General features: G+C 38.3%; 1 protein-coding gene across 3 annotated transcripts in view; it reads left to right on the top strand.

Annotated features, from left to right (window-relative positions):
* USP6NL (USP6 N-terminal like) overlaps positions 1-15,835 on the top strand; it is a 154,860-nt gene that overhangs the window by 117,988 nt on the left and 21,037 nt on the right. For all 3 annotated transcript variants that reach the window (XM_009213967.4, XM_009213968.3, XM_003903380.5), the window contains 7 exons: positions 2,711-2,820; positions 5,035-5,083; positions 6,689-6,809; positions 10,031-10,125; positions 10,711-10,776; positions 10,875-10,974; positions 13,914-14,066. In XM_009213967.4, the coding sequence (XP_009212231.1) occupies positions 2,711-2,820; positions 5,035-5,083; positions 6,689-6,809; positions 10,031-10,125; positions 10,711-10,776; positions 10,875-10,974; positions 13,914-14,066 (694 nt within the window). The remainder of the gene's footprint in view (positions 1-2,710; positions 2,821-5,034; positions 5,084-6,688; positions 6,810-10,030; positions 10,126-10,710; positions 10,777-10,874; positions 10,975-13,913; positions 14,067-15,835) is intronic.

The following is a 15,835-nucleotide window of genomic DNA, read 5'->3' on the forward strand; positions in this document are numbered from 1 at the left end:
AATCTCCCATCTGTTTAAACATGGGAGATTCAAGATACTCATTTAGCTCCCTTTCCCTTGAAATGCCACTAAATTGACAGAGTTTTTATTATAAAAAGGCAAACCCACAGAAATGAGAAAATGGGAGATGCTTAACAGCTACCAGTTTTGGAAAACGAGATTGCACACAGACATTTAGTAAACTTAGCAAACCTGAGGAAGCTCAGTCCTAGGCTGGCAGTGGGAATTGGAGAAGCAACCTGATTAACAGCTCAAAATCTCCATAAGGCTTGGTAATTGCCAACTGCAGGAAACTCTGGAAGTGGAGGTGAAGCTAAACACAGAAGTGGTTGAAAGTCTGTTTCAGAAGCAGTTAGAGCTCCTTAGCCCCCTCAGTGCTGGCCCAAGACTGGAGGTTTGTTATTTGGCAAGGATGGAACAGAGGGCCTCTGGACTGGGGAAAACACAGACCTTGCTGCGGGTGAACTGCTGTCATGAAAGCAGAGGAGCTGAGTAGTTTAAATTTTGGACAGTCCAGCCTTTTTCCTCAACTCACCTCCCAGATCACTGGCAGCCAGGTGCTTGTCTTCCTGACAGGAGATTGGAAGAGCCTTCTCTGGGGAATGTGATCAGCCTAAGAAAATAAGCTCAAAGGTACTGATTTCAGGGAACCCCAGTCCAGCTGCCTGGCCAGATCCCTCCACAAGCAGGATCACAGTCAGGAAGCCTTGCCCAGGCATGCAGCTTTTTTGTGTCCCACTTTTAAATAAAAGCAGAAAACGAAGTGTCGCCATTCATTTGAAGAAGGGAGCTAATGTGAAAGATAAGCGGAAGCAAATGAAGAAAGCAGCTTGTAAGAAACAGAGTATAGTGTAAAGAAGAGAAACTAAAAAACTATTTTTTTTTTTTTTTGAGACAGAGTCTCGCTCTGTCGCCCAGGCTGGAGTGCAGTGGCACAATCTTGGCTCACTGCAAGCTCCACCTCCCAGGCTCACGCCATTCTCCTGGCTCAGCCTCCCGAGTAGCTGGGACTACAGGCACACCGGCCACCACGCCTGGCTAATTTTTTGTATTTTTAGTAGAGACAGGGTTTCACCGTGTTAACCAGGATGGTCTCGATCTCCTGACCTTGTGATCCGCCTGCCTCAGCCTCCCAAAGTGCTGGGATTACAGGCATGAGCTACCGTGCCCGGCCTAAAAAACTATTTTTAATATCTTCAGAGAAAAATAGATACTGCATCCATAAAACAAGTATAGAATGCTATAAAAAGGAACACTCAAAAACAACAGAGCTTATGAATATAAAAATACTAGAAACGAAAAACTTAATTGAAAATGACAATTGAGGAGATTCCCAGAATATCAGTTATAAAAGCAAAGAGATGCAAAATAATACAGAAAAATACAAGAAAAGTAGATGATAGCCTAGGAGTTCCCAGACTGTAATAATAAGAGTTTCAGAAAAAGAAAATGGGAGTGGAGGGAGGGGAAGATGAAGAAATTGACAAATGAATTGTTGAAGATGTCTGAGAGCTGAAAGATGTGGGTAGGAGTTTTTAAGATTGGAAGGATTCACTAAGTGCCCAACCCTGTGGATAAAAATAAAAACAGATCCAAACCCAGTACTGAAATGTGAAGTTTCAAAACATGGGAGAGAAACTCCTACAAGCTTCTAGAGAGAAAAAGCAGATTGCACGTAGAGAAACACAAATTAGAATAGCAACACTGGAAGCTAGAAGACAGTGAAGCCGTGCATTTTGAGCAAAAGTATTTTCCAGCTTAGAATTCTAAAACAGCCAAACAGTTAAATAAGAGGGTAGAATGATCAGATATTCAAAGTTTCAAAAACTTTATCTTCCATACAGCCTTTCACAGGAGCTACTAAAGAATGTGTTCCTGCAGAGCAAGGGAAGAACCTGAGAAAAAAAGATATGAGACCAGGAAACGGGGGGCCCAACATGGGAGAAAACCATCCCGGCAGTTGGAGAAGGGAGGCTCCAGGACCTAGGCTGTGCAGCAGGCCCAGAGGTCAGGCCGCACAGGCAGGAGCGGGCCCAGAGGTCAGGCCGCACAGGCGGGAGCGGGCACAGAGGTCAGGCGGCACAGGCTGGAGCGGGCCCAGAGGGTCAGGTGGCACAGGCGGGAGCGGGCCCAGCGGTCGGGCAGCACAGGCGGGAGCGGGCCCAGAGGTCGGGCCGCACAGGCAGGAGCAGCAGACAGCAAGATGAAGCTGGTGGAACACCTACTCTACCTGAACATCACCTGAGGAGATTATACCATTTATAGTGAGCTTGGGATTGAATTAGGTGGGGAAGGAAGCACTTTGAGAAACAAGGCTATGATTAGCTTCAAGGGAAACAAAAGCATCATCCTGGAAAGAAACAAGAAATCATGACAGACTGCATGGCTTAGCCATGAAGAGCTTTCACATAGTTCAGTAGTGCAAACTCTGAAAAGTTCTCTATCCTAAATTAAAATCTAACTAGATAGGATGGAAGAGAAGGAAGGTAGGGGAAGAGGGAGAAGCAGGGAGTAGGAGAAATGGGGGAATGGAGGGGAGGGAAAGTCTCTATTCTGTACTTTTTTATATATATAGTTTTGATTTTTTTAACCATTGAATGATTTTTTTAAACCAAAAACTTTTAAATGAGAATTATTTTATTATTTGTCATTGACTTTTCAACAACTAATTTCCATAAAAATCTGTTCTCCCCTCTCTTTTTCTCTTCAGAAATTAAAACACAGAGCACGGGGCTGTTCACCTGACATCAGACAAATAGACCTGGATGTCAACCGCACATTTCGGGACCACATTATGTTTAGAGACAGATACGGTGTTAAGTAAGTAAAGTTTAATATTGTGAAATGTTAATCGCATTTATAAATAGTCTTTATTAACTTAAAATTAGAGTGCCTTTATAGACTGTAATTTTGATTTAGGTCCTAAAGGTTTAAGCTTTTGCAGATCATTTGCGTCCATGTTGTGTGAAACTTAAGATCTAATTTAACTTAAAATTTTTAACCTTTGACATAGCACGTGCTATAAAATTGGTAAAGACTCATTTTATAATCTGGGAATTCTTAGAAATGTGGTACTTTCATTAGAAGTCGTAGAAGGATGACAGTGTGTAAAAACTTTGTCAGTGATAAATATATCTCTATAACCTTGACCCCCACGCATAAATGAAACTTTTTTTTAAAAAAGGGAAATGAAATGAAATGAGAAATTAATGAATTGATGTATCATTGCTATGACAACTTATAAATGAAAAGTACAGTTTTTGCTGATCTCTATGTCAGTCAGAGAGTCTCACCAGGAAACAGAAACCAATAGGAGATATATGTTAGGACATTTCAAGGTATTGTCTTCTCCAGCTGTCGGGGGTGATTAGGCAAGGCGAAAATCCACAGGGCGGGCCATCGGCAAGGACAGCCTGGGCCTCGGGCATGAGCTGAAGCTGCTGGCCACAGGCAGAGATTCCTCTTCAGAAAAGCCTCAAATCTGCCCTTATGGCCTTTCAACGGATTGAATGAGGCCTGCCCAGATCTTCTAGGATAATCTCTCCTACTTAAAGTTAACAGATCATGGATTTTTATCAATCTACAAAATACGTTCCCAGTGACACCTAGATCAGTGTTTTGGATATCTGGGGATTGTTGTTTAGCCAAGTTGACACCCAGAGCCAACCACTGTAGTCCAGCCTTGGCAACTTGGCACTCACACACACCACCTTAAAAAATTTCCAGGTAAGATAGTAACCAAGTCTTCCTTCCACCTAACATGATGCCACTATTCTGCTCACAACTGAAATGTGCGAATTATTTCCCCACATGAGGATGCCAAGTCCTTGGGAGATGATCACACTTCTGCTTTAGTATCCTGTAACTTACACACTGTGGTATAAAGTTGACTATTATTAAGATACCTTATGTTAGATGATAAGGGAAAAGAGAGGGAAGAAGAAAATATTTGTTGGTATATATACAAATATATTTACACCAAAATAAGGAAGAAATACTCATAACAATTGTAGTGATCATTTCTGTGACTGGTCGTGTGGTCACAGGTGGTATTTTTAATGTCCCATTTCACTGCCCATTCCATATTCCCTTTGCCCTCAGCAAGCACCTTAGATGGTTGTGGTTCTTTACCTAGAGGGATGACTCAAACCTTCCTGAAAATCTGGACTTAGCAGTTGTGCCTGAATTGGTAGTTTTCCATTGACTTTCATCACAGGGCTCAGTAATACTAGTAAGAGATGCCCCAAGTGTTCTGCATTCCAAATATACTCCTCCTTGTGTCTGTTGTGTCGTAACAACCCATGTTCCCCTTAGTAATCAGGAGAATCCCACCAGCCCGCACAGGCACATCCTTCTTTGCCTGTTGGTTCAGAGGCATAAGGAGCCCAAAGTGGTTGGGTGGCGGTTTCAGCTTCCAGGTCAGTGGAATCACTGTTATGTCTCATGGTGGAAGCATTCTTCCTTTTGGAACTAAGATCTCTAGACCAGCAGAACTCAAGCTTGCAGGGGCAAGAAGCAAACGCTTTGCTAGTGGATCTTTAGCGAGAATGATGAGCCACTCCTACTTCCAGCCTTTGAATCTTAGACCCCTGAATCCTGGCTTTGGGAGAAACAGCACCTTGTATTGGAGCCTGGTATGGAGCATATTCAGCATCCCAAGGACATCGCCCCAGCCCTGCAGGGTATTGTACCTTGCTGGCAGTGTCACTGAGCCCTCAAAAGGACGTTCCACCATTCTGTCAAGCCAGCTGCTTCTGTCAGAAGGGTCTCAAAGTGAGATAGATCAGCAAAAGAGGGCAGCACATTTAAGGAATTTTGAAGTCTTTTGTGTTTTCTTGGTATAAATCCTTTCAGAATGAATATTATCTAGTCTTGAATTTAGACTTTTTAGAGTCTTTGAATTTGAACTTGGGATAATTTATTACGTTAGTAATTTTATCTGGATTATCTGTTTTCAGTCTTTATTAAGTTTGTAATGTTTAAAATATGTGAAATTACTAAATTGTATTTAATGTAAATTTTTTTTTTCTCTAGGCAACAATCCTTATTCCATGTTCTTGCTGCCTATTCTATTTATAATACGGTAAGTTGGGGCCTGCCTGCCCAAGGTCTTTGATTTGTATTCTGAGGCACTCCCTACCTAACAGGGCCCTGTGGGCACATTTCTGCATCTCAGAGCTAGGTGGTTCCACAGTCTCTCTAGCTCTGTGGATCTTTTTAAGCTGAAACCCTGCGATAACCCTAGGGCCTTAGAGCAGAGCTGATTCTGAAGTGGAAGAACCTAAATATGACCACAGTATGCCAGTGAGTCTCACCTTTTCTCTTTCCCTCCATATTGTTTTGCTTGGTAACGTTTTGTGTTGTTTTGTTTTTATTTTTAAGCAGACATACAGGGTAGAAGGACAGGAAGTGGGTGGCTTGGTTAATTTTGTTTGACTTTTTATAACTCTCTTTGCTCTTGGGAGGTTACCTTTCACAATCACATTTATCTATTAGGTGAGGTCCAAACAAGATAACTGTGCCCTTACTGGCTATACCCTGGAGGAGGCTAAACTCTTTGGTAATAGACATGCTCTTCTTAAGGCATTCAGCATTGTTGGGGAAGAAGATAACCTGGGATAGATTAATTCGTGTTGGACTTAATGTGGGTGTTAAATGAATACTTGCGGAATAGGTCCCAGGGAGGACCTTTGAACCTTGGGATGTATAATTTCTATTGTAGTTAAAACCTTTAAATTGTAAGAACAGAAATTCACTCAAACTAGGAAAAGTTAAAAAGGGGTTATTAAAGGGACATCTCATAAGAAGGAAGCACTAGTTAGGCCTCATTGGAATTGGAGCTGGAAGGTGGGAAGCATCTGGTGAGAAGGAAAACTGCACCTTCCATCTCTCTCATTCTGGGGGCCACTCAGTATCTCAGATGATCTCTGTGAACTGTTCAGTTCACTGTTTCTCTCTCCAGGTTGCTTCCTTTGCCTACTGGCCACTTATTCCTTGGCTCAGATTGTACCCACAGACTCAGTGTGAGCATTCTGTTCCAGTACATACCTCCATCTGATTACAGTCTCTGGCTTTGTTCACATTTCCTAGAGAGAGTGTCTGATGAGTCAGTGCAACCAACTAACTCTTCCCCTGGGGTCAGCTCTCCTCTTCTGGTCCATTAGCTGTGGTTCCTGTGGCACAAGCATGAATCCCTGAGGCCACATCATAAGCAGGGACTGTGGGGAGAGTGGATATTTCTTAGAGAGGAGGCATAGACTGTGCATGGGCATCCTAAAATGTGTCTGCTTAAGTGTTCAGAAATCTAGAGGAGACAAGACCGCATACTGGGTATTGTAGGAGGAGAGACTTTGCCAGCCACTGAGCAAAGAAGAGATATAGTGAGCTAAGAATCATACATAAAGTGAAATAAATATTAACACTCTTTAAAGAAAGTGTGACAGTGTTGAACAGAGTCCAATAAAAATATGTAGCAATTTACACTTTGTACCTGTACATTTATTTTTGAGCACAATTTTATTCTCTTATGTGGCATAATACTGTAAAGAGTATAGTATTTGTCTCTAGAATGGACTATTAAACGATGTGTGTAGGAATTTTCTGGTTTTTATAGAGTAGCTTTTTCTCTGTACATATGTATGTAATTCGGCTAAACTCCCCAGCTTCTGTGTTCCCCTTTGCTCCCCAGGAAGTCGGGTATTGTCAGGGGATGAGCCAGATCACAGCTTTACTCCTCATGTATATGAACGAGGAAGATGCCTTCTGGGCCCTGGTCAAACTCTTCTCAGGCCCTAAACATGCCATGCATGGTAAGAAAACCCTGTGCTTTATCTAAACAATCAAGGTAGGGAAAAAGGTAGATTAAAACAAAACCAAAGATGCTTGCAAGAGTTACATACAACAAATTTAATGTCTCAGGGCTCGTTGAGTTCATTAGTATTTGTTACTAGTTTCTTCTTTCATTTTTCATTATTGAACTTTTCTAAAATGTTTACATTTATTTTCCTTTGTCTTTATTCCAAAGTATATTGTTGGCATTTTGAAATTCTTTCTTACTTGCCCTTGGTCAAAAGAAACTAATTTAGGATTGGAGGAATTTAAGAACAGGTATATTATTGGGAGAAATAAAAGATGCCTTTTAATCAGAACTTTTAGATGGTCATGAAATTATCATTTAAGTGAAATGTTTACCATTGACCGGATATTGTGATGTATAACACCTTGTCAAAAAAACAGTCATTGAGAAATGGCACTTAGGTTTTTAAAGGAAAGGTAATAATTAAGTAGTTTTATATTTCAAGTGTAGTTTTTAGTTTTTTCTCATAAAATTGGTTCCACTTTAAATAAAAGGTTGATAACATGTTCTAGGCACTCGATTATTTAATATCTCAGAACCTGCTGATTTTTTCGTTTTCAAGTTAACACTGTTTATAATAACTTTTTCCTTGTTTTTGCCAAATTAAGCAATAGACTTTATTTTGGAGAGTTTAGATTACAACTCTTGAGACAGGGTCTTGCTCTGTCACCCAAGCTGGAGTGCAGTAGCGTGATTGTGACTTATTGCAGTCTTGACCTCCTGGGATCAAGCCATCCTCCCGCCTCATTAGCCTCTCTAGATTCTGGAACCACGCAGGCATGTGCCTCCATGCCTGGCTAATTTTTAAATTTTTTTGTAGAGATGAGGTCTCCTTATGTTGACTAGGCTGGTCTCAGTCTCCTGGACTCAAGTGAACCTCCCACCTCAGCCTTCCAAAATACTGGGATTACAGGTGTGAGCCACAGCCCCCACCCTTAGATCACAACTTGTCTTGGAAATAAAAGTGGCATTTGTTCATATAATGCAAAATTATTTTCCTAGTGCCATCAAATTTAAATAATTTTAACACTAGTTATTCTAAGTGTTAATATCAAATTTAAAATAATTTTAACAGTAGCTATTCTAAGAATGAATCTTCCAAGTTCAGTTTGTGAATAAGCTTTGTGTGGTGGGGAACCTGCTATATATTTAAAATACTGTTTTAATATTTTCAAAATTAGGACTTTCTATAGCTCATTGTTACTGAAATCTCACACTCTGACCATGTGAGGATATTATGTGTGTGTGGAAGAGTGAGGGGGGTATGTATGTGTTTGCATTTGTCTTTCTCCCTTAGTGTTCCTTGCCAATTACTTAACAAATATCATCTGCATGGTAACTGGGTCTGGGCACTTTGCATCTAGTAAATAGACTCTAAAAGTAAGACATGTTATTATATAGAGTTACCTTCCAGTAGGTAGTATCATTCCAAAAGGCATCTTGAAGAAAGCCGCTCTTCCCTGTCAGTCTTTATTTTGCTTTCCCATGGGGTTGTGTTGCTGATCTGTCTTGAAGTACAATGGAATGCAAATTTAAGTGGTATGTAATTATGTGCAAGACTGTCCAATTTTAGGAAATGGTCATTTAAACCTATTTGATAGCTTACCTTCAGCAATTATTGTCACTAGACTAATCTATAAAATAATATTAATTCTACTATCCTAACATTTACACTTAGAATGCAGTTTGGCTCATTATTAAGGGTAAGTTTATACTTAGAGATGTTTGTTTCTGTGTCTGCCTGTGAGATTTTATAACTAAAGGTTACCTCAGTACTTTGCATTTCCAGTGTGAACACGGTGGTTTCACTTATAAATGTATGGGATTGAAGCTAAAGCTGAAAATATAAAATATGAGATCTGGAACATAGTGGAAAATGAAGAAATGTTAGGCTTCTTAGCATTCTTGAGCTAGTTATCACTGAACTGTATTGACTTTTTCAAAATCAGACTTCCTACCCTATCCTACCAAATTGGCCATGAAAGTAGCACTGATAGAGAGAGATGGATTTTTTTTTTTTTTTAATGAAACAATTTCACTGAAAACTACTACTAAAGTAGGAGTAGAACCTCTTTCTGTCTCTGGAAATTTTTACACATACCCTAGAAAACTGAGAACTAGTTAAGAAATAATTCTGCCCAGTAGATTGTAAAGCACCACTGCCCAATAGCGTGTGCCTCAGGTTCTTGGTGGAACAGAGTTTCATTTTGGGGCAACAGACTTTCTGGGGGGAATGTGGCCTCCAAAAATCACTTAAGTGTGGGAGAGACTGAGTGAAAGAAAAACAAGTTTCATTAAGTCTAAAAGGCAAGAAGATTAATAAGCTAAAATGCCTCATGAATATCTAAGAAGGATATAAATGTGTCCTCTGGTTTCTTTTTCAAAAGCGTAGAACGTCTATTAACATCTTTCAAAGTTGCATGGAACCTCGGTTAGAAAATCCTAATGTAGAAGAATCATCAAGTCTGTTGAGTGGACTTTCTTTTTAATGGATTATATAGAATGCCAGGAAGAAAAATACATGTAAAGTTCAGTGAGTTAAATATACAAAATTAATGCTAACCATTTGTAATTTGTTACTTCTTAGATATAGATTATATTGTGTAGTCACTCGGGATAAAATACCATTTTTGATATAACATTGATCATTTAGCACCTGTATTTTTAGCAGATGTTAAATACAGCTTTTTCGGAAAGGATTAAAAAGCGATTTAAAACTTTGGAAATGTTATACTAATGAAATTCTTAAGAGTAAGCCTGAAAAAAGTAATAAATTGTTTGTTAGCGTATTAAGAGTAAAACAAAATAACTAGTCAGGGTTGGAATAAAATATTAAAAATATATGCATTTAAGATATGGCCCAATATCTTAAAAGAACAGATAATCTTGATAAATGGCTTCAGTGTCCTTTTTTTTTTTTTTAAAGGTTTCCCTTTAAATTCAAAAATACAAAGTTATAGAAGATCTTTAGCAAACAAATCCTAGGCTCAAAGTTTCATTACTGAAAGCTTATATACAGTTACTTCCTGGGTGGGGAGAAAAAATACTTTGGTAACTACTGGATGTTTCTTTTTATTTTTGACAGTTACAAAGGAAAGAAATATGTTGCATTTTAAGATTGTAGGGTTTTGTTGGTATTGTTTATGAAGTGTTGTTTTTATGTTTGTATTCTAGGCTTTTTTGTCCAAGGTTTTCCTAAACTCTTGAGGTTTCAAGAACATCATGAAAAAATACTGAACAAATTTCTGTCCAAGCTTAAGCAACACTTGGTAGGTAGATGTGACACTGACTTACACCCACCTACCCCGCCCCAAAAAGCTGGGATAATTAAATTGTCTTTGGTCCCAATTACCTTATTAATTTATAGTGTCATCCATTTCATTTACTATGCAGTTATAATTCCCAGTTGTTTACAAAATATTACATTTGTAAAATTTAATATTGATAGGCTATCACAGTTCCTACTGAGGGATTTGAACTTCTTTGAAGCTAATAATGCAAACAATGTGATAATTTAAAGATATGGGATCTTCCTGTTGTTTTGGAGGTTTTTTCATTGTACAGAAAGTATTTTTTCAGGGTCACAGAAACTCGTTGTTAGTGAACTATATGTATGCCTTACTATAAAACACAGTAGTTTAGGTAAACAAAGATAGCTCACTGTAAAATATATTAAAGAGAATCTAAGTGTTGTATTATAGTCCCGTCATAAGAGGAATTTATTTTTGGAGTGAATTTGGGAAGTAAATGTGTTTAGCTTTGATAGCTGCATCCAACAGCCTTCCTAACTTCGTATTATTTTGTTAAATTTAGTTTACTACAATCCGGAAATTGTGAGCTCTTTGTTTTTTCAGGATTCTCAAGAAATCTACACAAGTTTTTACACAATGAAATGGTTTTTTCAGTGTTTCCTTGATCGTGTAAGTATTTATTTACAAAACTCAGTCATAAAATTATAAATACAAGGTGAGGGGAAGCTGTTAACCTTATTTTTGTTTTGTTTTGCTTTTAATTATAGACTCCCTTTACACTAAACCTCAGAATATGGGATATCTACATCTTTGAAGGAGAACGAGTTCTTACTGCTATGTCTTACACAATCTTAAAATTACACAAAAGTAAGAAAACGCTTAAACTCTAAAACTTCATAAAAAATTGAGGCTTTGATTTCTCATTCTGCACCCTACTTCAAATTCATTGTTTTTAAATAGTGGTTTAAATTTTTTTTTGAAAATCACTGGAGAAATTATCATCAATTGGTCACATATTTTTATAAGTTCTTTCTCATGACTAGAAGCTTACTTCACTGCAAAGGTCTTTGGTTCTTTTCTGTTTATACCAGTGTCATTTTCACACTTTTTGTAGAGTGCAGTTAGTTGGTTTCACTAGTAATATTTTTCGCCAAGTATTTGTTTCCACTGGGACCCCTTGTTCTTTTCATCAGTCTGAATCTCAAGTTTGCAGTAAGAGAAGGAAGACCAAAGAAACCAGGTCCCTTAGTTAGTTCAAAGGGCTGGAGAAAACATTTTCTATTACTGTTTCCTTCATCCAGAGAGAATAGCACCCAGCTCTGAACTGTGGATGGGAGCACACAGACCCACTTCTCTACCTGAGTGTATTATGGCCTCTGGGGCAAGTTCAGCCAGTGTCTATAGGCAGATAAATGCAGCAAGGTTTAAAAAAAAAAATTGGAAAATTTTTAGTCTTCAGTTGCAATATTTTAAGGGCTCTATAAATTTGATATGTTATGCCTTACTTTAAAATAAAGACATGAGGTTTTTTTCCATGAAGAACCTTATTCATCTTTAAAGTCTCGATTCAGCCTTAAAAATTATGTGACTTCTCTTGTAGCTATGCAGAAAAGAAAATCATTGAAAGCTCTAGAGCTTCATATAGTACGTAATTCTAATCTAGGTCATACCACATAGTTTCATGTTCATTGTACACTCAACTCTCTTATGTTATTATTGAATGATCTGTCCCGCTTCCCAACTAAATTATAAACTAATTGAGTGCACAGGGTCTTGTGTGTAGTTTTTCTCTCTGCTGTGCTTGGCATTGTTCTAAGTACGTGTTACGGACTTTACTGTAAGATTGTTTGGTTGCTTACTTGAAAAGCATGGACTGTAGGACTGCCAGATTATCCATACCTTAGATAGGAATGAAAATGCCCTTTAAAAGCACTTTTGTTATGTTTAGTTTTTTCAAGAAAAGGACTCAGAATTGTTGTGGTTCACTTCCCTTATACTCAGTTCTTCTTTCCCCAACTAGTGGACCAAAACAAAACAATTGACTATGAATTTTCTTCCAGGATTCAGGTCTGTCATCTGATCTTGTGAAATCTCTTTTCCTTCCTCCCTGCACCTGCCCCCCACACCGCCTTTCGCCTCCCTCCCCCTCCCCCTCCCTGCCCCTCTTCCCTTCTCCTCCTCTCCCTGTCTGTCCCTCTCGCTCTCCCCCTGTCCTCCCCCCTGCCCCCGACTTTCTTTCTGGATTGTTAATGGATCAAAATAGAAAACAGAAGTACATTTTAATTAAAAGACATTAGCTTAATGTTCCCTCAAGAATGAGGAAGTCGAAACATAATGTATTTCTTTGTAGCTCTCATCTCCTTCTTAAGCTGTTACTTATATGACCCTTGATTAATTTTGACAAGTAAAAAGTTTCTTCACCCTTGTAAATAAATGTTAAGCATAGCAACTACTTTACATTCTACCGTATCATTGGACTAAATGAGCTGTGGACAAATCTGTCTGCTGCTGTGTATTTTTCTTGGTTAGAGAGAGAAAGCTCAAGTGAAGTTCCATCCCCACCATATAAAGCTTCCGAAATGGAAGGGTAGCTGCGGGATGGGAGGAGATGCTGGTTCAAGTTTCAGTTAGACAGGAAGAATAAGTTTTGGAGAGCTATCATACGGCATGGTGATTATAATTTATAATAATGTACCGTATACTTGAAAATTGCTGAGAGCTTAAATGTTCTCACTACAAAAAGATAAGTATGTGAGGTAATGAGGTGTCAATTAGCTTGATTTAGTCATTCCACAGTGTATACATATATCAAAACATATTGTCTACCACAGATATATACAATTTGTCGTTAGCCAATTAAAAAAAAAAGAAAAATTCTGGGCATATTAACCAATAGTTAGCTAAAGCTCATAAGAAGTTTTTTCCTTCCTTTTTCTTTTTTTTCTTACTGATTGTCTTAAAAATATGTTGTTACTGGAGGTTCATCGCAGTGGTTTTAAATAATAAAAAATCAAAAACCACCTAAATGGCCATTACTAGAAGACTAATTAAGTCAATTATAATGCATACATATAGTACACTCTTTTACAGCTGTTAATGATGATGTAAAATCATATTTGTTGAAATGAGTTATCAGCGATACATTATTAAATGGGAAAAAAAGCAAAAAGGGGAATAACTTGAAAAGTATAATTTGGATTCTTCAATTGATATACATAAACACTTGTAAATACCTGGATCTACCTGTAGGGTATTATGTAATGAGATCTTAGCAGATTTTTACTTTCTGCTTTGTGTTCGTATTTAATTTGAATGTCTTTTTCCAAGAAAATGAATTTCAAAAGTAGAAATAAAACTCACAAGATTAAAATCCAGATGTTCTGGGAAATTCTGAAACAGAAATACAGACTTAAAATGGGGCTTGCATATAGCAGTTGGAGCTCCATATCAATAAAGGAGAAAGGCCTCATGCAGGCTGAGATAGTCTTTCTGTCTCTGTCTCTAAGAAGCTCTTGCCCTGGGGTAATACTAATGCCTAGGTGTAGTTATTCCAGTGAGGAAGTATTAGGTGGTATTCTCCTCCTTTCCTTTCTCCCAGTAAACTTTCCTGCTTTTCTGTGTGGCTGCTTTAATATCAGGCAGTATTTTTGTCTTACTGAGTTTTAATGATGTCCTCAATGCCATATGTAAGTTGTATGCTGTTTGTACCCTTTTTAATGCCCTTTTATACTACACCTGAATATAACAGAATATCTTCCCACCTAAAGTATTCACTTGGCATTTTCATTTCTCTTATCCTTTCTTAGAACATCTAATGAAATTGTCCATGGAAGAACTTGTAGAATTTTTTCAGGAGACCCTGGCAAAGGATTTTTTCTTTGAAGATGATTTTGTGATAGAGCAACTTCAGATTTCTATGGCAGAACTAAAGCGGGCAAAGTTAGACCTTCCAGAACCTGGTAAGAATTACCCCAATACTTTATATCTACATTGTAATTAAGATTGGAAGACATGGCACAATTAACATGGGCTGTTTCTTGCCCACAGCGTAAGCATTATACTTCTGATGACATAACCTGGATGAACGCCTTACCAGCTCAGCTGCTTTGGCTTTTTTCTTATTTTAGGGAAAGGCAAGTAAACATATTAATTATATCTGCCTCTCCTAATTAGGTGACTGTACTATTCCTGCTTACATTTATAAATTTGGTTGGCAAATACTCTTGTTCAACAGAAGTAGCCATGGTGCTTTAAACTAGCATAACAATAAGCGTTTTTTGCTTTCTTCATCTCATTTTGTGAAACTATATGTAATAGTAAGTAGAGCAAGTAAAAGCCCTATCTTATAGATGAGGAAATGGATACTTAAGTGCTTAAGTGGCTTAAATATGAAGCCACAGAACCACCAAATAGCATTACTGAGACTGGAGGCCAGTTACTGACTACTAGCCCAGGGCTCTTTGCAGTATGTTGCAGTATAGATAATATATTTTATTCACTTACTGTAAGACATTTTTCAGCACCTACTAATAGGTTTTCTGCTAGGTACTACTTTGCTGGGGATTTAAGAACTGAAGAGAAAGATGAGAGCAAGCTCTCAGGGTGTGCACTGGAGAGCTAGAATGTATGAGAATGATAACAGAGCGTAAATGGGGCATTACTAGAGCTAGCTGCAGGGTAAATGGGAGAGGGACAGAGGAAGGAAGGGGAGTGCAGGAAGGGAGGGAAGAAAATGAAAATGTCAAACAATCACAGGAGGAATAACTTTCAAAGTTTCGACCAGATAGTACTTGACCATGTATGTCTTGAGAAAAAGTTACTTTTGCTTTTCTTCTTTCTTACCTTTGTTGCAGTGGATGGGTATAGTAAGAGGCTAGGGAGGTGGAAGGTCATGGGCAAGAGATGAAAAGTAAAGAAAGTCAATTACGTATGCCCTCAGGTAGAGGTGAATTTGGTGTTTCCCAATCAGTGTGTCAGGTTGGCTATGTCTGTACAGAAGGAGAAGCAGTACTTTCATGGATAAAACCATGAAAGTACTTTTGATAAAAACCAAGATGCTTGCTTTTATTTACTTAATTGAGAAGGGTCTAATCAGCGCTGCTCCGAGGTTTGCTCAAGGTCATCCAGGTTCCTAGGAAGCATCCCTCACAGCAGTAATGGGGTGTGGGCCTAGGCCTTGTGGAGCCGTTGCCTTTGTTAAGTGAGGTCAGCCCTCTCCTATTCAGTGTAATGACGTCCGTTTTCTACTATCATTTATTTTTATTTATTTATTTTATTCTATTATTTATTTTTAAATATCTTGCCTCCTAAAAAGAGTTCAAGGCAAATTTTAGTAAAAGTCAAATGCAGAAGAAAAAATATAGAACTATTTAAACATGAGATAATTCAAAACCTGTGTCATGGATTGCGATGGTGGTGACTTAGCATCTAATTAGCAGCTAATATTTATTGGATGTTTACTGTGTGCCACATACCACAGGTGCTGTCTCATTTAATCTCTAAAAATAACTCATAAAAGTGCTCATCTACATTGTGCAGATAGGGAAACCTAGTAGTAGTAGTCTGTAAGATCGTTTTACCAGGAAATAATAGAATGGGGACAGAGAATGGGGCAGGGGAGAAAAGAGGAGGAATAAATAATAGCAGAGTCATGCTCTAATCCTACTGGCAGTGAAGGTAGAATGGATAAGGCATGGCTACATTTTGTAGTACGACCATCTGCCTTTCA

This window comes from Papio anubis, chromosome 11 (genome assembly GCF_008728515.1).
Source record: "Papio anubis isolate 15944 chromosome 11, Panubis1.0, whole genome shotgun sequence".
In the NCBI taxonomy this organism is placed as follows: domain Eukaryota; kingdom Metazoa; phylum Chordata; class Mammalia; order Primates; family Cercopithecidae; genus Papio; species Papio anubis.